At 41.5% G+C, this 22,003-nt stretch overlaps 1 protein-coding gene across 1 annotated transcript in view; it reads right to left on the bottom strand.

Moving 5' to 3' along the window:
* CFAP54 (cilia and flagella associated protein 54) overlaps window positions 1-22,003 on the bottom strand; it is a 191,924-nt gene that overhangs the window by 139,255 nt on the left and 30,666 nt on the right. Inside the window, exons 9-16 of the mRNA XM_050935964.1 lie at window positions 20,542-20,740; window positions 16,690-16,785; window positions 15,466-15,578; window positions 15,189-15,360; window positions 14,342-14,427; window positions 12,285-12,419; window positions 10,291-10,438; window positions 9,403-9,470 (exon numbers count right to left, since the gene is read on the bottom strand). Of these exons, the coding sequence (XP_050791921.1) occupies window positions 9,403-9,470; window positions 10,291-10,438; window positions 12,285-12,419; window positions 14,342-14,427; window positions 15,189-15,360; window positions 15,466-15,578; window positions 16,690-16,785; window positions 20,542-20,740 (1,017 nt within the window). The remainder of the gene's footprint in view (window positions 1-9,402; window positions 9,471-10,290; window positions 10,439-12,284; window positions 12,420-14,341; window positions 14,428-15,188; window positions 15,361-15,465; window positions 15,579-16,689; window positions 16,786-20,541; window positions 20,741-22,003) is intronic.

The following is a 22,003-nucleotide window of genomic DNA, read 5'->3' as shown; positions in this document are numbered from 1 at the left end:
CCATATTCTCTTTAGACAGACAATATTCCCATTGGTTTCACATGCTAATTTTGAAATTTTAAAGTTCAGCCATTTATCAGTTAGTGGTAAATATGTATATTCTCATTCACATATAACTAAACACACACACATGGACAGAGTCTCCTGAAACTTTTTAAAACAAGATTCAAATCCGCAAAGGCAAATTTCTCAAAAAATGTTTACAACAGAGCTGAAACCTCAGCCATAAATTTAGTATTCTCTAGCAGCAGTTTTACAATATTCTATTAAAAAACTGTAAAAAAAAATAAGGTTCAGAAGCAAGCATTCTAAAGTTAAGATATTCCTGTGTTAAGGATACTCCCTGTGGGAGCCAGATTTATAAATTTATTTAGGCATTTACTTGGATTTTCAAAAGCATCTATGTGCCTAAAGTCATTGATTTCAATAAATGTTCGGCACCTAGGTGCTTATCAAAATGCCTACTACATGCCTAAATACCTTTTAAAATCTGGCCCGTGGTCCTTAAATTACCTAATGACATATTATATCTCAAATAATACAATATAATACCATATAGCTTTTTGTCCTATAGGGCTTAGTAATGGAACTTGAATGGTCTCTCGATATAGACGTTTTTTTTAATATGAATTTCCTAGATTTCTTTAAAAGAACAAATGCCATAAACTAGAAGTATTTGCCTGGACAGCACTGCAATGCCCTGAACTGCACAAGGGTGCACTCTGAACAAGATAAGGGCTTCAGTTAAGTTATGTTTCATTCACACACAACTTACAAAACAGTAGTCTCCTTCAAAGGTTTCACTGAATGGGGCTTTTGCCAACAAGGGATCACTGTAAGTGAAACTCATAACCACACCCTGCCCCCTGTTGTTCTATGCATGAACCTGCTCCATTATTGCTATAATGAACTTCTAAAGGCACTGCAGGGTCATTAACCCTGGATACTCTGCAGGGAAAAGGGTGTAGTTGAACACCAATAGAGAAATACAGAAGTACCAATGCTTCCCCAACATGCATGGAAAGGCTAAGATCCGGGACACACACCTTCTGAGAATAGGACCAGACACCAAGACCGTCCTCCTGTGTAAGACAAAGACTGATGTAGAGGCAAAGCCTATATCACCTCAGTGGAGCCGTACCCCGACACCAGTGCAAACCTGATCATGGTGGCCTGTAGCTTGGCCACTGTCAAGAAACGGGTGCTGCCAAGAGAGTCCTGAACCTGAATTAGGTCATTGCACAGGTCCTCTGCCTTGACTGGACAGCTGTGGCAATTCCCAACAAGACACTAGAGGCTGGGAGTGCGCCTATTGCCTTGCAGAGTAGCATTAGTGAAGGTTCAGGAGGTCTGGCTCCAGGAGATAGATATGGGCAATGAGGAGATTACCACAGAACAGAGGAAATATCTGATGTGGAAACATTCTGCCACAGGGCAACTTTGAGTGTGTGACTCTGTGATGGGCTGTCTACCCTACACAAGGCCTTAAGGGGTTTAGGTGACTAGGTGGGCCAATTAACTCCATAGGCTGCACCTGGAAAAGGAGCCAGGGAACAAGGATTAATTAGAGATAAAATTCAGCTGGATAGAAACACAAGGGGCCTGTATAAAGCCCAGCAGCTGGGACTAGAAGGGAGCTGCAGAAAGAAAGAGGCTTCAGTCACTCTCAGGGTGAGAGAAGGAAAGATAGGAAGTAGCCCAGGTATACAGCAGTAAGGTTCCAGGCCGTGCAGACCTTGACTGCTTATGGTAGGGTCTCTGGGCTGGAACCCAGTGTAGAAGGCGGGCCTGGTTTCCCCTACCAGCCACTGGGCAGTGGTGTCATTAAGGGGCAGTGAGAGGAAAGACTACCTGGCACAGCGGGTCCCAAGAAACTTTGATACCCTGGAAGGGATGGACTACAGTGACCAGAAGTAGTCAAGTCTGAAGACAGTGAGACTGGCAGAAGGAGCAACTACAGGAGGGACGTCAGGCTGGCAGAGCTAATGCCCAAATATGGCCAGAAGGAGGCGCTCTACAGTGAGTTGAGCACCCTGTGACAGACTCATATCCAGCATCTGATTGTCACAAACCACTCCCAGATCCAAGAGAGGTTCCAGATGGTCCCTCTTGCCTTATATCAACCAATAAAAGAGATGCTCAATGAAATGAAGGAAGCAGGTATTATCAGAGAAAGCTTCAGTCCATGGGCCGCCCCCAATGTTCTGGTAAAGAAAAAAAAAAGAGAGGGAAACTCCGCTTCTGTGTGGACTAATGGAAACTCAACCAAGTTATGTATAAGGATCACACCCCTACAGAGCAGAAGCATTGACTGCCCTTAAATACGCCTCCCTATTCTCCACCATTGAACTAGCTTGTGGGTATTGGCAGGTACCAATTACATCACAGGACCAGGAAAAAATGGCCTTCATTACCCCCATAGGACTCTGAGTTCATGCACAGGCCATTTAGCCTCTGCAACACCCCAGGAACATTCCAGCAGCTGGTGGAGCATTGTCCGGGTAGGGAAAAAAATGGTTATTTACCTGCTGTTGTGCACATATGTATTCCGCTGCTGATGGTGTTTGTGTACCTAGGGCACTCAAGTCAGAGAGTTTTGCCAGCAGTAACACTAAGTGACACATGCACCCCATCTCTCCTCACACTCTCAGGCAAGGGCAGAAAAAGGGCGTGGCTGCCATCTCCCTCCTTTCCTTTGCACCACTGTATGTCATGTCCAAGGTAGCGGGAAAGATGAAAAGATTGTGGAATGTATAGGTGCACTACACATCTCTAAGAACAACAGTTACTATATGAATAAGTAATTATTTTTTCTCTTTTAAGTCATTGTGCACCTATACATTCCACTACAGGTGACTCATCAGCCCCTTAGAGGTAGAGGGCCTTTGGATAATCTGATCAGAGATTGTAATGCCAATTGCCAAAATTGGCATTGTTACAAGAGGTTTGAGTGATGGTATAATGAGCTAAAAAAGTAGGTACAGATGACTATGTTGCTGACTTGCAGATATCAGCTATGGGAACATTGCTCAGAAAGGCTGATGAAGTTGACAGAGCCCTGGTGGAGTGAACCATTATGCTCAGTGGAGGAGAAACTTGAGCAAGATTGTAGTAGAGCTTAATGTAATCAGAAATCCAATGCGAGATTCACTGAGTTGACACTACATAGAGCCCGGGAGAAGCCTTGAAGGATCTAGTGCAGTCAGGTAGAATGCCAAATCTCCATGAACATCCAAGGTATGAAGTGTTTCTTCAGCTTTAGAAAAATGGGGTTTCAGAAAAAAACCATTGGCAAATTAATAGTTTGATTCATTTGGAAATCTGGCACTACCTTAGGCATAAACTTAAGAGATAGCCTAAGGGGAATCTTGTCTTTGTCAAAAATTATGAAAGGAGTATCACTGAAGAAAGCATGAAGTTCTGAAACCCCCACAGCAGAATTGATTGCCAAGTGAAAAGCTGTTTTCATAAACAACAATAGTGAGGTTGTAGCCATAGGCTTGAAGGGGTGTGTGGTTCCTATAGTTTGGTGAGGATTACACTAAGTTCTCATACAGGTACAGGATCAGATACAGGATGGTAATCATTAATCTTTCAAGAATTGGGAAATGAGAGGGTAAAAGAAAATGGAAAATCTATCTACTTGCAGATGTAACACAGAAATGGAAGCCAGGTGACATCTCACAAAACTAACTGAAAGGTCTGGTGATTTCAGGTGCCAACATATAGTCTAACATATACATAACTTCCATGTGATAGAGCAATAAATGTTGAGTTTGTGTCCAAATCAAAAAACTCTTCCACTTTGCTACACACGTGGCTCTAGCATATTCTTTTCTTCTGCTCATCAAGATGGTCTGAACCATGTAGGAGCACAATTTCTCCTGAGAATTCAACCAGAGATCATCCATGCATAAAATGGAGAGATTGGAGGTTAGGATGTAGAGACTTGCCTTGATTCTGGGACAGAATATCCTCAACTAGTGTAAAATTATTGGCAACTGGACAGAAAGCTGATGTAAGGCCAGGACCCAATATTGTCTCAGCCACACCCATGCAATAAAAATCAATGTTCTTCTGTTTCTTTTCAGCTTCCTGAGTTCCCTACAGAATGAGAGGAACTGGAGGGAATGCATGTAGGAGATGACTGGATCATGGAAGAAGAAAGGTATCCGTGATGGAACTCAGACTGTGGCCTGGCTTAAGCAAAATCTCGTGCACTTGTTCAAGTTGGTCGCAAACCAGTCTATTGCTGGGTTCCCTAAGTGGTGGGAGTTCTGAAGGAGAATGTCCTTCCTGATTGTCCACTCATGTTGATATACAAAAACCCTGCTGATGGAATCTGCAAGTGTTTTTCTCACTCCTGAAAGGTGAAAAGCCTTCAGAGAAACATAATTAATGAACAAATTCCACATGATGGTTGCCTCCTGGCACAGTTGAGGTCATCGTGCACCTCTCTGCTTGTTAAGATAAAACATGGCGGAGGTGTTGACTGTAAGAATTTGTATCACATAGTTCTCGATGGTAGACAAACATCTTGCTGGCCTGAAGAACAGCTCAGACCTCTAGCACATTCATACGGAGCGAAACTCCCTGGCGTGATCAAAGAGTTTGTTTCTGGAGTTGACCAAAATGGGCTCCCCAAACTTTGGTATATGCATCTGTTATCAGAGTTATATTCAGTTTGCGGGACAAAAACATAACTTTTTGGCACACTTAATGGGGATCCAGACACAAAATCAAGAGACTGAAGCATTCATGCAGAAACACAAATCCACAAGTCCAAAGAGTGGTTGGACTGACAACATACCTAATAGATCCAGACCTACAGACAGTGGAGTTGAAGTCTGGCATGTAACCCAAGAGCTGAAAGCTAACATGCACTGCTGTCTTAAGGTTGGACTTGAGGCTTCCAGAAAGGAAAGCTATAACTGATACCTACCTTTTCGAAGGTAAGTTATGGTGGTCCTGGCAATGAGGTCTGCACCAACAAAAGTTATGCACTGTGTTGATTGTAATTGTGATTTGTCCAAATTTAGTTTCAGGCCCAGCTGGGAGAACAGTTGTCTTATGACTAGGATGCTGTTTTGCACCTAGTCACTTGATGCTCCACAAACTAGCCAATCATCCAGGTAAGGAAATATTTGAATGGCCAAACAGCAGTGATGAGCTATCATTATTGCTATGCAATTGGTGAAGACTGTTGGGGCTGATGACAATCTGAAGGGAAGCATTGTGTACCAGTAACAGTTGGTGCTGCTATGAATTGAAGGTACTTCCTGTGCCAAGAATGTATCACCATGTGGAAGTATGCATCCTGTAAACAAAAGGCAGCATTCCAATTTCCCAGATCTAGGGAAGGGATAATAGAAACAAAGGTGAAAATCCTGAACTTGATTTTCTTGATGAAATAGTTCAGCATTCTTAGATCTAGAATGGGGCAGAGGCCACCAGACTTTTTTGGGACCGGGAAATACTGGGAACAGAAGCCTTTTCCTATGTGTTGGTAAGAAACTTCTTCCTTCCTCCCAATTCTAGAAGAGACCATAGTTCTTGAAGCAATACACACTCATGAGAAAGGTCTTTGAAACGGATGGGGAAGGCTGATTGGAAAAAGAGAGGGAAGTAAATTGGATAACATATCCCTCCTTTACTCTGCTGAGCGCTCACATATCTGATGTGATGCTTTCCCACGTACAGTGAAAAAGGGACAGACATGATCCAAAGAGAGGAGATATAGTTGGGGTGCTGTCTGACCAAGAAGTCAAAATGATTGCTTGGAAACTGCAGCTGCTTGGTGAGAAAGACCCCACCCCTACGCCCTCCTTGCCCAATGGAGAAGGCTGGCAAATCAAAGAGGTCTTGGCTTTCACTTAGACCTCTGTTGGAATGAGGGTCTGGAGTAAGATTGCAGCCTAAACTGACTCCTCTTTGTAACCAGCATATATGCTCCTAATGAATGAAATGTTGCATGAGAGTCCTTCAGTGTGTGAATAGCATCATCTGATTAGCAGAAAACAGTTTAGAACTCTCAAAAGAACGTCTTCTATTGTGTTCTGCAGCTACCTTAGAATACCAGTAGCCTATAGCCACAAATAACACTGCATGGAGACTGCAATGGCTACAGAACTTGAGGCCATATCATGCGTTTACTGCTGCTTGAAGGGATGTATGAACCGTAAGATGTCTCTCAGAAACCAAAGCTAAAAACTGTTCTTTATGGTACTCTGGCAACTTGTCAGCAAATTTAGAAATTGCAGAGAAATTAATAAAATTATATTTTGACAAAAGAGTCTGATGAGAGACTCTTATTGGAAGAGCGGCGGCGGAATAAATTCTTCCTGCCATATAAACCCTGCCTCGTAAATTCTTTATCCTTGGGAGTGGCCTTAGGGTGGGACTGATGGGACCTCTCATTAGCAGCTGTGACCACCCAATGTATCAGGACTGGATGGGTAAAGAGCAGGCCAAAAACTTGTTGACGCACTTAGGGCTGGTCCACACTATGGGGGGGGAAATCGATCTTAGATACGCAACTTCAGCTACGTGAATAACGTAGCTGAAGTCGAATATCTAAGATCGGATTACTCACCCGTCCACACTGCGCGGGATCGATGTTTGCGGCTCTCCCTGTCGATTCCGGAACTCCGTTGGGGTTGATGGAGTTCTGGAATCGATATAAGCGCGCTCGGGGATCGATATATCGCGTCTAGATTAGACGCAATATATCGATCCCCGAGCAATCGATTTTAACCCACCGATACGGCGGGTAGTCTGGACGTAGGCTTAGTATCGTCCATCCACTCACTTGGTCTACCTGAACTACAAACTGTATACAGATGTCAGCAACTAGGGGCTGTACTCTTCCAGGACCAGGAGAGGTGGGAGATGGTGAAAACATATGCCAGTCAAGCATTAAAACAATCAGATAGGAAGAACAAAATTACAGCTCCTTCAAATTAGAATTCCTGGCTCCGGTCTGGGCAATCACCAAAAAGTTTAAAGGCTACCTGGCAGTGACCTGCTTCACTACATACATGGATAACAATCCACTGGAGCACATCGGCTCTGTCAAGATGGGAGCACTAGAACAATGCTGGATTTTAAGACTGGCCAACTACAATTTCTCTGGAATTCTGGTCTGGCAAGACACACCATTGCTGATGCCCTGTCCAGACTGCTGACAACACTGGAACCAGAAGTACTGGATGATCATGTATTGGAAGCCCTGACCATGAAGTACTGGACTTAGAGATGCCATCCCCATTAAAGTGGCCCAGGCATGCTGCAAGTCAGCTGCAGTCAGCTCCTAGAACAAGGATCGGCAACCTTTGGCGGGCCAGGCTGGTTTGTTTACCTGCGACGTCCGCAGGTTCAGCCATTGTGTAGTGCTATCTCTGAGAGGTTTCTATTGTACACAGTTCCTGGGATAATCCTTGTGCTTGTGTGCATTTCTGGCCCCATGGCAGGGGAGGAGCCGAACAGCGAAGTTGGAGAACCCAAGGAGGAGGCACCCGAGTCTGTCCCTGGGGTGGGCGGGGGAGGAGAAAAGAGCAATGAGGAAGGAGTACCCTGATGTTTTAAAAAACAAATAGGGGCCCCCCATCTGACTGATACAGCAGTTCTGAGGGTGTCAAGACATGGGGTGTGGATGCTACATGGGAACAGGTGCGTTTATATGGTGGTGGATGTAGGACGGGAAAGAGGCTAGGGAGCAGTGCCACTCCAAAACAGGGACGCAGAATTAACTATGGCCCACCTGGGCTGGTTTAAGCCAATGAGCAGACAGGAGGGCAGGACAGGGACCAAGCCTGAGAAGGTTCAAAGAGAGAACAAAAGAAAGGGCAGAGGTAGGTTTGCTAGGTGTCCAGTTTTTGACCGGAAAGTATGGTCAAAAAGGGGACCTGGCAGTGTCCCATCAGTACTGCAGTACTGACTGAACATTAAAAATCCAGTTACTGAACTAACTGCAATCAGCATCCCTGCTGGGGGGGAGGGGGAAGAGCAGCTGCTGTTGCCTGGAGGAGCTGCTCAGCTGCTGATGGAGAGAACTGGCTCCTGGCCCGCTAGCTTCAGCTCCAGCTCCAGCAGAGAGGTAGGTACTAGCGCAGTGCCACTGCCACCACCGAGGGAGATCCTGTCCATCTTCCCTTCTGCATCCCCCCTCAGTTTGTGCTCTGAATGCCCCCACCTCAGCCCCTCGCTCCGGGGACTGCTCCCTGTCCACCCTCCCGTGCCCCAATTGCCCCCAGCCCCTCAATCCTTCTTTGAGCCAGAGCCCTGCTGCTGTAGCCCGATTGGGCAGGCAGACTCCATGTCAGTTCCTCCCAGCCTAGCTCTGCAGGTGGCAGGTGAGTCCCAGGGGTTGGGGGAGCAAGCTACGGAGTGGGGGAGAGCAAGCAACAGTGTGGGGGAGAGGAGTGAGTGGGGGTGGGGCCTCATGGGAAGAGGCAGGACAAGGGAAGGTCAGGGATGTCCAGTTTTCAGCAATGAGAAATTTGCCAACCGTAGGCAAAGGAGAAGCAGCAGCACTGAGCTGGGGCAGAGACTGAGAAACCCCAGAATGCTGGGGTGCAGAGTCACAACTAGGAGCTGCTAGGAGAGGAACCAGCTGTTTGCAGAAGGGGACTCTTACAGACATGCAGCCTGGAGCTGACAGGATAGCTGAGACCACACCAAAAGACCAATCAGTTTGCGCTCACAACAGAGGTGTTAACGCAGGTTGTATTGATGGGGGCCGGTTTGTAGTTCGCATGGGACAGAGTCTGTGTGTGGCTGGGGACCATTTTGCTATATGCTGTACCAAGGAAGTCTGTGTAGCCCCTGTTAAAGATCGTGGCCTGGGTCTGTTCCTGGCTCTGCCAGGGTTAGGTAACAGTGTTGTTCTATTGTTAATTGCATGCTAACTCTGACCTCCTAGGGGAGAGGGTTGATTTTTGTGCAAAGATATGGGGTTGGGACCTGGGACTCCTATTCCAACACTGGGAATCCCCACCTGACACATTGCTATGTGCAGCTATGTTTGGAGGAGCACCTGAGAAATTGTTTCGGAAGTCCATTCCACATGCTAAGGCCTGCTCTGACTGCAGCACAACAGAGAGAATACAATGGAAAGAAGTATGGACATGGTATAAAGGAAGAATGAGCTTTAGCACAAAATATTTTTCAGATCACAAAGGACTATACAAGGTCAGAAAAAAATAACTTCTCTAGGTTTATATGATGAAGATTTGAAGTATCTACAATTTTTCTCTGCTCCAGCATATCTGTGCAAAATGTTTCAACTTCATAAAATTAAAAACTACATTTGATAGGAATGTTTCTAACTTTAAAATCTTTAGAAAGGGACATGCGCTATGCTTTCTGAAAATGTTATGCAAGTGGCAAAGAATTTTATATTACCTTCAGTATTTCAGGAATGTCACAGATATGAGTTTGTGAAGGTAATACTGATTCACTTCTTTCTCCTGCTGGATTAAAAAAAAAAGTAAAATGAAAATCAAAATCAACTGCACTGAATTTATAACACTAATAATAATTGACTAGTTCTATTAATAACTGAAGACCGTGGAAATAATAGTTTTCTAGCACTTGACTGTGAGATTAATCATATTGTTTTGATTATTGCACATTTTTAATGCTCTAAACAGGGGTCGGCAACCTTCAGCACACAGTCCATCAGCGTAATCGGCTGGCGGGCCGCGAGACATTTTGTTTACATTGACTATCCGCAAGCATGGCCCCCTAGAGCTCCCAGTGGTCGTGGTTCACCGTTCCCGGCCAATAGGAGCTGCGGGAAATGGCTATCTTTTTGGCTTTCTGTCTCCTTCTCACTGGCTATTCTCTGGCTAATTCTCAGAGCTTTGTCTCACAAACAGACCTACCTTCATCCAGCAAAACCCAGAGAAACTCTTCTGCCCACATTGCTGTTTCTGACTGGCCTTGCATATGGCCTGTGTTTTGGGTGGTGGCTCATACTGTCTCCAGCTATCTTACTCCATAAAGAAGCTTAACTGCTTCTTCCATTTATTCTGAATGAATGGCATCTGTCACACTCACCAGCTTAGGTCTAAAACATTTATATTTTATAGTATTTATTTAAAATAAAATCAAGCATGCTGCTATCAACAACCAACCAAAACAAACAAACATATTTGAAAACCTCTCTCAGACTTCAATTCAGAAAATGGTCAACAAAAAAGAAAACTGATTTGCAAATTATATATTATATTTAGATATTCCTTCCATATACTTCCAATAACACTCCTATTACCTTGTTGAACATTTTACCTGTTTTTGCTGATTTATTTGCACAGTCAGCTATGTTCTCCATTATTGCAGTCAGACGTAATGTGACCTCTGCAAGTACTACCACATTAGCATCTATTATGTTACTGCTGTGAATTACTTCATTTATTATCCAAAGTATGTGAACCCACTAGAAGAAAAATATATAAAGCAAGAATCTTAAAGCTGTTCAAAAAACTGAATAAAAAAATTCATATTTATGTATTCCAAACATTGATGATTTTTTGCACTCCAAATTGTTTAGAGACACTTGTAAATTGATCATAACACATGAAATATAATAGTACTTGGCCCTTGTGAAAAAAAGGGCACAAAGGAGGGAGGAAATTCCTTGCATCTCTCCCAGCCCCATGTACCTGCACAAGAGTTAGGCAAAATATAGGCCTTAATAGTCTTCATAGAAACATTAATTTATCAGTTATGTGTAGTAATTTGCTTTGTTTTTCCAAGTTACGACACTTATTACTTTCACTTCTCCATGATTCCTCCAACATTCCTTCAGATCACACGTTCTTTTGTTTGTTTTCTTTTGTTTTTTTACTTTGCAGGTGTTCTGCATGGGACATCTCTTGTACTATATGTTGGTACGACAGGATGCCAAATCCCATAGCAGATTTCATCAGGTGCATAGAATTTGGAAGCAGTCATTGTAAGGCAAACCGTGGTTGTCACCTTTTAGGCATGGAAGCTATGAAAGCATATGATCCAATGTTGTTTGCGCCCTACAGTGATCCTTAGATAGGATGAGATCCTTAACCCCACTCCAGTTCCTTTATGCTAGGTAAAAGGGATGAAGCAGCATAAAGGGGTTCTAAATACCCTGATACTCCTGGCCTGGGTACAGAAAATGACAGCCATAAAGCTGCTGTCCAAAGATCCCCTCTGAAGCCCTGATGTACTTGGGAGAGAAGGGTGCCTGGGGCAGGGTCACAGGGCTATACATATTCTTGGTAGTGTTGCTGTCCACAGGTCAGCCCCAGGAGGCTGTCATAACACATAAAGGCTCCCAGGAGTCTGTGTTTAATTACAGCAGGGGCCTCTTCAACCTTTCCAGCAGCCCAAGATCAAGCTGGCTCAAAGCCATCTTTGCCCTTCCACCTTTCCACAACCTCCTTTCTCCTGAGCTACAAGTTCTCTGCTGCACCAAGAGGGGTACATCTACTCTGCAGAAAAACAATAAACCCACAGCTGCAAGTCTCCGAGCCTGGGTCAGCTGACTTAGGCTTGTGCTATGGGGCTAAAAATAGTAGTGTAGACAATCCTGCTCAGGCTGAAGCCAGGGCTCAGGAAATCAGCAAAATGGGTTTGTCTTAGAATGCAAGCTCCAGTCCAAGCAGAAACATCTACACTGCTATTTTTAGCCCTATAGTGCATGCCCAAGTCAGCTGACCCAGGCTCGGAGACTCTCTGCTGCGAAGCTGGGGGGGTTTTTTTGGTTTTTTTTTTTGAAGTGTAGACATTGTTATTTTTGTGCAGAGGCACATCACAAAACCTCACCCTACAGTATTTGGGGGATTTCCTTGAAGCATATGTTTCTTCCTTTCAAAAATAACAAGAATATTTGTATGGGAAGTGTTTCCCCTAACACTGTGTACCCAGCCACCTTGAACAATCTGTTATTTTCATTTTATCTGATTATCCCCCAGTAACAGACTGGACTTCACAAAGAAATGGAACAGAGATCTGTTGTGTGCCTTGTCTCTCTCTTTTTTTTTCCAAGGCGCTTTCAGGTGGGAGTGAAGGAGGGTTGTTCTCATCCCAATAATTAAATTACTAAGAATATGTGTATACATGTGAAGAAAATAGTGGAGAAATGAAAAACACTGTCATTAAAATTAGTGCATTTTTTTATACTTTACAATGTATATGTACCAGTTTGGAATTACTTCTGCGATTTGAGACCTAAATTTTAACTTGGGTTAGCCATCAGAGAATGCATTCATGTGAATGGAAATAGAATAAGAAAAAAGGAGTACTTTGTAAGCTTTGAATTTGTAGATATATTTTAAGCAGGCACTTCCACTCATTTGGATCCGCTGAACTCCCACTTTGCACTTCTGCCACAGAAACATTACTATATCAACAAGTATTTCTTTATCTGGTTGGAGAGTCTGGGGGAAAAAAAAGATGTTACCATAGCTGCATAAACAGGTGCAGACAAATTAGTTTTTAGTACAGAGAGTAGCCAATTTATACTTTGCCACATTTAGTGTTCTTATAAGGGATGCCATCAACATGAAATCTAGCCAATATTTTTTTTAAGAAGAGTTAAAAGTCATTTCAGGTATATAATCTGTCCCCTGTCTCCACCTGCCAATTTTAGGGGGAGGGGTGTGGAATATAATAATTTTTTATTAATTTCTTTTCTCTTGTTGCTATGTGAAAGATTCACACAAAGAAAAGGGTAGAGTAATTAACTATATAGGGAAACAGCAAATGTGCTACATGAAAAGTGCTGCAACAAGTAAACAAACTGAAAAAACATGAAAAATAATATGGGTCACTAGTTATATTAACCTTAGGAGTTGCTTGAGCAACAGTAAGTAAAAAATGTAAGTGAGATTTTTAAGTTGAAAGTGTCTTTTCTCCTTTTCTGCTTAGAATTGCTGCAGTACAGTATAAGCTCCCAGTTTGCCACAAACATTATGTGCTATCATTACGGCCTTATGGAGACTAGGGAAATATGCCAGCGAACACATCTTAATTAAGAGTTGTTTAAAAGCATATTATCTCCTAGTAATGATGCATTTTAACATCTTGAAATACATTTTATCTGGTTGCACCCATATTTGTAAAGGTGTAAAAACTATCTAAGTTAACTGCTGTTTAAAAAATGTGTTAGTATATAAATAAAACATGGGTACGTCTTCATTGCAGTGTTAAATAAAGTTATCTACAATGGAGTTAGTTCTCTCAAGTTAGCTTACGTTGAATGAGAGCAGCCATACTGAGAAATAACACTTGAACTGCAATGGTGGTGTTGCACTCACTTGTGTGTGATCCTAACACTTCTGGAGTTGTACCCCAGGAGTCTTAGCACTGCAGTAAGCTCAACCAGTCTATGAATTCTTTCCCAGTGAATTGGAGGAGAACGTTTCTATACTTTTTGGGCACACAGGAGGAATTGTGGGAAGGCAGTGAAGAACTAGCAGCACTCAAGTGGTTTTAACCTGCATCTACACTACAGAGTGGTCATGTAAGCAGCTGACAAGTTGTGCTAGCTGGAGCTTTAGCCTATATCCCTTAAGGCTCGAGATATGTTCAAATATAGCGGAATGTACTTGCTTCCCTGAGTGCAACACAGCAAAAAGGAATTTGGTCTCCTTCCTTGATTATTAGAAAGCTGCAGTTAGCCAGGTAGTTTTTGAAAATGGCTTTAATAATTTTATGAAACTAGTTTAATTACATAGGACTAATCATAATAAAAAGTAAATTAAAACAAATAAAATAAATCGCAATCAATCACATTTCTTATGCATTCATTAATTTCATTTTTGTTGTAATTTGTAAAGCTTGTCAACCATGCATAACTTCCCCTGACCTTGAATTACATATAATGGTACTGTCAAGAATCAGAGCCTGCTGCAGAGCCAGTCTCCAGGAAACCTAATGAGTGCAGCTGACCTGTAGTAGGCTGCCTGATTGGCTGTGCCAACTGATTGGTTGGAGGAGTCTCTGAGGCCCTGCAGCAGTTCAGAGGCTGCTCAAAGCACTTCCTAACACCTCTATTAGCTTCTGCTCCTGCCTTTGTTCTCTCCAGATAACCCAGTTCTGACCCTTGACTCTGATTCCTGACTCTCTGACTTCAGCTCTGACTCTTGGCTCTGGCACCTGGCCTTTGAATCCAGCTCTGACCCTGGATTCTGACTCCTGGCTACCCCAACTCCTGTTCTAACTGCTAGGCATGACTCCTACCCTGATCACTGGGCCTGACTCCTGCTCCAATCACTAGACAAGACTGCCCAAGTCCTAGTAATTTGACAGATACAATAGCAAGTACTGCATAGAAGAAATGTGCATAATTCTTTTATACCTGCTTTGATGTACATACGCAGGAAAACACTGTGGTTGCCAAAGTGACAAGATCATCAGAAGGGTCTCCAGGCTTTAGGGATCCTTCTACAGTCACAATTGATAAAGGAGGAAAAAGTAAAATCAAGATATTATTTCCTCATACAAATTTCATAAAAACATGATGATTTCAATTAGGGTGACCAGATGTCCCGATTTTACAGGGACAGTCCCGATTTTGGGGTCTTTTTCTTCTATAGGCTCCTATTACCCCCCATCCCTTGTCCCGATTTTTTGTACTTGCTGTCTGGTCAGCCTAATTTCAATGCAGCTACTCCAACCTGCACCAGCTGCAATATGGTTCAGGAAATAGTAAATATGAAGGAGAAGCACATTCCCCATTTTACACATTCCCCACTTCTGTGAAGAACGAACATTACCATTTTGGTACATGGAAATGTTTTCAAAATGCACGTAATTTTGTGGATGACAGAATACCGATTTAAATGACAGTACACTTTAACAAGCTCTTTTTTTTTTAAAATAAAAAGGAATCTCAGATATATGAACCATAAAAAAGTGCAAAATAAAATCATACAAATCTGTTCCATCCCAGGCTCATTTTTTTTCTGGAAAACTGTCTGAAAACAGAAGTTAGAATTGTCTCCCATTTATTGGAAAGTCATTAAGTCATGATTTGATAAGACACAGTTCAGGAGGTCATAATTTCTCAACTGTTAGTTACAGTGGCAGAAAATTGTATACTGTATTTTAAAGAACTTCTTCACAACAAATAAAACTTCTTGCTGAAAAAATTACATTTGAAATGTAATTATTTCAGCTCATAGCTGTAACTGTCTACAACACACCTTGAAGTGCTATTGTTCTTCTTCCAGAACTGCGAGATATCGTGGCTTCCTTAAAAATATTTTCCTGGACAGAGAGGCCATGTTTAGATCTTCTTGTAGACACTAGAGGCTGCATCGCAATAATAAGCCTGAGTTCCATTTCTGCTTTCTTCCATATTGGATCATCTTGATTCTAATAGTTTAAACAGAAATAAGTAATGGAAATTTGCCTTAATAATTTATGAACCTAAGTCTGTTTTAATACCCTCATGTATACCGTACAGTAAATTTGGATTACCTGAAGAAAATTAGCAATCAGTCCAATAGTAGAATCAAATACATCCCACTCTTCATAGCTGAAAGCTAACTTTATAAACTTCATAGCAGCTTCTCCAGAAACACCATTTTTCCCTACAACAATGGCAAAAAAAATACAATTATTTTTAAAAATACAACATTCAGTAAAATTAAAGCTATTTTTAGCATCTGTGTAATACAGAGCTAAAATTCCACACAAGAATTCTGGAAACATTGAACAATCTTGAGGGATTTCTCAATAACTCCACAAAATAGACTTTCTGTATTATATGGCTGGATATTTTTCAGTGTTTATAAGACTGGACTGACATATCTGCATTGTCATGTTAATTCCAAAAGTCCATGTTGCTGCTGCATTAATGAGTCTTTTTGATGAAGTCATGGACCTAATTCTACATGCCTCCAGAAATAACCTCAGAATGGTTGCGACCACAGTCCCCACATATGTCCCTCCCTCCAATTATTACTTTTAGGAACGTGGAAAACTTGTGCAAAGACAGCTGAATAGTTCTCATTGCTATATCTGCAAATATACATATACATACTGGAGAGCCTCTTCTCCCTACCCTTTCAAGTTAATTCAGATAGGTGCAGGACAGAATAGGGAGTCTCCTGCTCCTTTCTACCATAGGCAAGGGCCCTAGGTAGTACATTCAGCAGCGTTCCACAGCCCCAAGGCAATGTTCTAGTGAGTGAGCTCCAAAAGGTATTCCCTTTGGTTGAAGGTGCTGGGAAGAGGGTTAGATTAATGTTTGGCAGCAGGTATCTTTTTGAATGAGCACTAAGCACTGCTTCAAAGCCATGTCATCCTGCTCTGCACGGAAACGATTACTCAAGGACCCTTTGCTCAGCCACGTCCACCCCCTCACCTCCCTAAGCACATTTCACAATTATAACATCAGAAGTTAGCCTTTGATATTTGTAAAGCACCTGAAGATCTCTGGATCAACTGTGTTATGTATGTTCAGAGTAGTAGCATTTTATTATGACACCTGTATGTTTACAACTTGCTACTTCAGTAAAGCTTGTAATAGCTTTGTAATTAAAATGGAAACAATATTTAATTATTAGTTCTGATTGCGTGAATACTAATAGAAGGTAGGATCTTGCAAACTTTGTAGGCATAGAACTACCATTGGAGTTCAGCATGCTGAGAGTTTGCATGACTAGATTCAAAAGGCTTTGAAAATCCAAACTAATTTACCTGTTAATATAAGCTGCAGAAGTGTCGATGATGCACTTATTACACCAGAAGACTCAGTACAATAACTTCCTTGTGTACTAGCAAAGCTGCCGCCACCTATAACAAAAGTAACTCATCAGATAATTATACATAATTATACAATTTGTTTGATGTTATATTTTATTTAGTCATAATCAGAACTGCTCAGAAACCTGAATTTCTGTTGTGCAGGAAATTTTAAAATTAAAAAAAAATCATCATAATGAAAACTCGCAACTTCAAAATTTACATGGAACAAAGGGAGTCCAAAATTTTTGTTATGAAAAATCAAAAAAAAGTTCTGTTTTGACTTTTTCTCAACAAATTAATGAGTCTCCCCAAGCTGCCCACAGCTCAGGGAGCCCACTTTCTGGACTACATAAGAACATAAAAACTTAAGATTAGTCATACTGGGTGAGCCGAAAGTTCCATCTACCCCAGTATCTTGTCTTCCGACAGTGGCCAATGCCAGGTGCCCCAGAGAGAATGAACAGAACAGGTAATTATCAAGTGATCCATCCCGTCACCAATTCTCAGCTTCTGGCAAACAGAGGCTAGGGACACCAGCCCTGTCCATTATGACTAATAGCCATTGATGAACGTATCCTCCATAAATTTATATAGTTCTATTTTGAACCCTGCTATAGTCTTGACCTTCACAACATCCTCTGGCAAAGAGTTCCACAGCTTGACTGTGCATTGTGTGAAGAAAATACTTCCTCTTGTTTGTTTCAAACATGCTGCCTATTAATTTCATTTGGTGACCCCTAGTTCTTGTGTTATGAGAAGCATTAAATAACGCTTCCTTATTTACTTTCTCCACAGCATTCATGATTTTACAGACCTCTATCATATCCCCCCTTAGTTGTCACTTTTCCAAGCTGAAAAGTCCCAGTCTTATTAATCTCTCCTCATACAGAATCCATTCCATACCCCTAATCATTTCTTTCAGAACCTTTTCCAATTCCAATATATCTTTTTTGAGATGGGGCAACCACATCTGAAAGCAGTATTCAAGATGTGGGCCATATCATGGATTTATAAAGAAAATACCATATTGCCTCTATCTTCTCTGTCCCTCTCCTAATGATTCCCAACATTCTGTTAGCTTTTTTGACTGCCACGGCACATTGAATGGATGTTTTCAGAGAACTATCTGCAATGACTCCAAGACCTCTCTCTTGAGTGGTAACAGCTAATTTAGACCCCATCATTTCATCTGTATAGTTAGGATTACATTTTCCAATGTGCATTACTTTGCATTTAATCAACATTGAATTTCTGCCATTTTGTGCCCAATCACCCAGTTTTGAGAGTGAGAGATCCCTTTGTAGCTCTTTGAGCTCTGCTTGGGACTTCATTATCTTCAGTAGTTTTATATTATCTGCAAATTTTGCCACCTCAATGTTTACCCCTTTTTCCAGATCATTTATGAATATGTTGAATAGTACCAGTCCCAGTACAAACCCTTGTGGGACAACCACTCTCTCCATTCTGAAAACTGACCATTTATTCCTTCCCTTTGTTTCCTATCTTTAAACCAGATATAAATCCATGAGAGGACCTTCCCTCTTATCCCATGACAGATTACTCTGCTTAAAAGCCTTTGGTGAGGGACTTCGTCAAGAAGTATCTGAAAATCTAAGTACACTAAATCCACTGGATCCCCCTTGTTGACCCCCTCAAAGAATTCTAGTAGATTGGTGAGGCATGATTTCCCTTTACAAAAACCATGTAGACTCTTTCCCAACAGACTGTGTTCATCTATGTGTCTGACAATTCTGTTTTTTTACTATAGTTTCAACCAGTTTGCCTGGTACTGGGGTCAGGCTTACTGGCCTCAGGCTTACTGGCCTGTAATTGCCAGGATCACCTGTGGAACCCTTTTTAAAAATTGGTGTCACATTAGCTATCCTCCAGACATTTGGTACAGAAGCTGATTTAAATGATAAGCTACAAACCACAGTTAGTTGTTCTGCAATTTCACATTTGAGTTCCTTCAGAACTCTTAGGTGAATAAAATCTGGTCCTGGTGACTTATTAATGTTTAGTTTATCGATTTGTTCCAAAACCTCATCTAATGATACCTCAGTCTGGGACAGTTGGTTCCTCATATTTGTCACCTAAAAAGAATGGCTCAGATTGGGGAATCTCCTTCAAAACCTCAGCCATGAAGACCGATGCAGATAACGTATTTAGTTTCTCTGCAATGGCTTTATCACTCGAGTGCTCCTTTAGCATCTTGATAATCCAGTGGCCCCACTGTTGTAAAGCAAGCTTCCTGCTTCTGATGTATTTTAAAAAAAAATTGTTATTACTTTTGAGTCTTTGGCTAGCTGTTCTTCACATTATTTTTTCGCCTTCCTAATTATATTTTTACACTTCACTTACCAGAGTTTATGCTCCTTTTTATTTTCCTCACTAGGATTTAACTACCCAGAAGCTAAGAAGCCCTGACAACTCTGGCTCAAACCGGGGCTTCCAGAGCTTCCAGGATCCCAGCTCTGTGGCAGCCCACAATACCAGCAGACAAGCTGTCAGGAAGCCTGCCTGGTTTCTGTTGGAAGAGTCAATAAAGCCAACACATTCCCACACAATATTTTTATTTTGATTATCAGCATTTTCTGACAGAAAAGTTTTGTTAGAAAACTTCTGACCAGCTCTAGTCATAATGATCTTGGAAGTAAAATACAATTATTAAATGTATTTACTTTATACATGAATTTTATTACCCAAACATCTTCCACTCCATGGTTTTAATTCTGTCCTTATTTACACCTCCATAGAACTCTACTGACTTAAATGGAGAGGCCTGGGGTGAAAATCAGTGCAAAATTTGGCTCCTGAAGTATCCTTCTGAACAACTATTTTATGTGGTAAATAAACTGGATTAGATAAATTCTCTCCAAAATTACACTCATGAAACTGAAATTAAAGTTAGTGGGGATGCATGGGTGTGACTTTGGACAGAAAATTACCTGCTCTATATACCCAAACACATGAGATTAAAAATGCTTTAAGCAGTGCCAGGGCAAATCTAAGAAATAGAGATCTTTGGTTAATAATTTGAAACATTCTAGGCATACACATAATAACGAGCAACTAAGCATTTGGCTGTCAAAGACCTACTGTCACATGAAGTTTGCACCAAAGAGACTTGTCAGCAAATCCCAAGAGAAATGTGCAGCCATCAGCTGCGATTTTAATTACATGATTAGTAGATTTGTGCATGTTTTTTTAAACAGAGGCTATTTAAATGGTTTTACCAGCAATAAAACATATTCATTCAGGGTGAAATTAACTCCTCCTCACACAAAGCTTGACTAAATGTATTTTGTTCAGGGAATGAAGTGGATGTCAAGGGATGGAATCCACCATCAAAACATACAAGCTGGCTATAGGACTCCATCACAGCCCATTGGAAGCCAGCATTCCAGCCCACGTGCTAAAATAACAACCACAGTCTCCATATCCCCTATGCTGGAATGACTAGATACAAATAAGCATATATCAAGCGGGTCCTACCCTGGGTCATCACAAAGACCCCTTCCATGGTGACCTATTCAGAAAAGGTGCAGACTTTCTGTGAAGCACAAGGAGTTACTCCAGATATACACTAGTAAAACTGAGAGCTGAATCTGGCCAAAAGTTTAAACTTAAACTTACTTACATCAAATATTGTAAAGGCAAAATTAAAAAAAAAAATTAAGTTTGATTTTTTTCAGTGCTATGGTTATAACTGAAACACATACTTCTGCAGGTGAGTTTTTTCTTTTATGGGCATAAGAAACATTGAGGTTCTTTACCAGTGTATTTTCATTTTTATGCCATTACCTGCCAGGATATCCATGCCTGCAAAAAAAAGCTCTGAAACCACATCTCGAATCTCAGTTTCATCGGGAACAGGTGGAGCAGGGCGCAATGCTTGTCTATTACTATCAGAGAGAGCTTCTAGGATGGCAAGGAAATGGGCTGCAGTGCCATCAAACATCTCTGTCAGCAGCCGTTCTGTAACAGTACGAGGCCATGGCAACTAAACAAGAGATAAATCTTTGTAAGGTTTTGTAATATTTCAAATGTGTTACAATAAAGCAACAGTTTTTTCAAAACAGTTCTCTGTGAAAAAGTGAGTGCAAGTACAAGAAATAACACTGCAGTATACATCGTGGTTGTGAATTCTATGATCCAGATGTATAGCAAAGTATCAGGCCAAATTTGTAAGGTACCTAAGGAAGGCATGAATTTCACAATAACCACATACACTGTTGCACACCATTCTAGTTAGAAAACAACACAATGAAAATTGTGAAAGGAAAAAAATATATTAAGCCCATGTAGTTCAAAGCTATCCAGATCTTGTCCTGTAATCACATGGGCTTGATCACTGGGCGCTGAGGACTCTCAGCACTTCACAGGAAGTCAGTGAATATTGACGGTGATCAGCACCCCACAGGACTAAAGCTCCAGTCCATTAGGTTGCTCCTTTGGTCTGTACATTTTCCAACCAACACAATGTAAAACGTAAGACAACACAATGTAAAACGTAAGACAACACACACAAAACCATATGCATTATGTTTGGCTGCTAAGTAATGATAAATCTATAAAATAAAATAATAAAACTAATCTCATGTTGCTTTGTTTACATGACTGTTCTTTCCTTGTCAAAATCATTACCAGGTATGGAGCACTGAAGTGGAAACCCAGTATTTAATGGTCAGCTGCTCCATCTCATCATCACTTCAGTTACAATAATTTATTTAAAGTATCAGAGGGGTAGCCGTGTTAGTTTGGATCTGTAAAAGCAGCAAAGAATCCTGTGGCACCTTATAGACTAACAGACGTTTTGGAGCATGAGCTTTCATGGGTGAATACCCACTTCGTCAGATGCACGTAGTGGAAATTTCCAGGGGCAGGTACATATATGCAAGCAAGCTAGAGATAATGAGGTTAGTTCAATCAGGGAGGATGAGGCCCTGTTCTAGCAGTTGAGGTGTGAAAACCAAGGGAGGAGAAACTGATTCTGTAGTTGGCAAGCCATTCACAGTCTTTGTTTAATCCAGAGCTGATGGTGTCAAATTTGCAGATGAACTGAAGCTCAGCAGTTTCTCTTTGAAGTCTAGTCCTGAAGTTTTTTTGCTGCAGGATGGCCACCTTTAGGTCTGCTATAGTGTGGCCAGGGAGGCTGAAGTGCTTTCCTACAGGTTTTTGTATATTGCCATTCCTAATATCTGATTTATGTCCATTTATCCTTTTCCATAGAGACTGTCCAGTTTGGCCAATGTACATAGCAGAG

The sequence above is a fragment of the Gopherus flavomarginatus genome, chromosome 1, assembly GCF_025201925.1.
Source record: "Gopherus flavomarginatus isolate rGopFla2 chromosome 1, rGopFla2.mat.asm, whole genome shotgun sequence".
Taxonomy (NCBI): domain Eukaryota; kingdom Metazoa; phylum Chordata; order Testudines; family Testudinidae; genus Gopherus; species Gopherus flavomarginatus.
The sequence above is the reverse complement of the archived record's forward strand: the minus strand, read 5'-3'. Positions and strand labels throughout refer to the sequence as shown.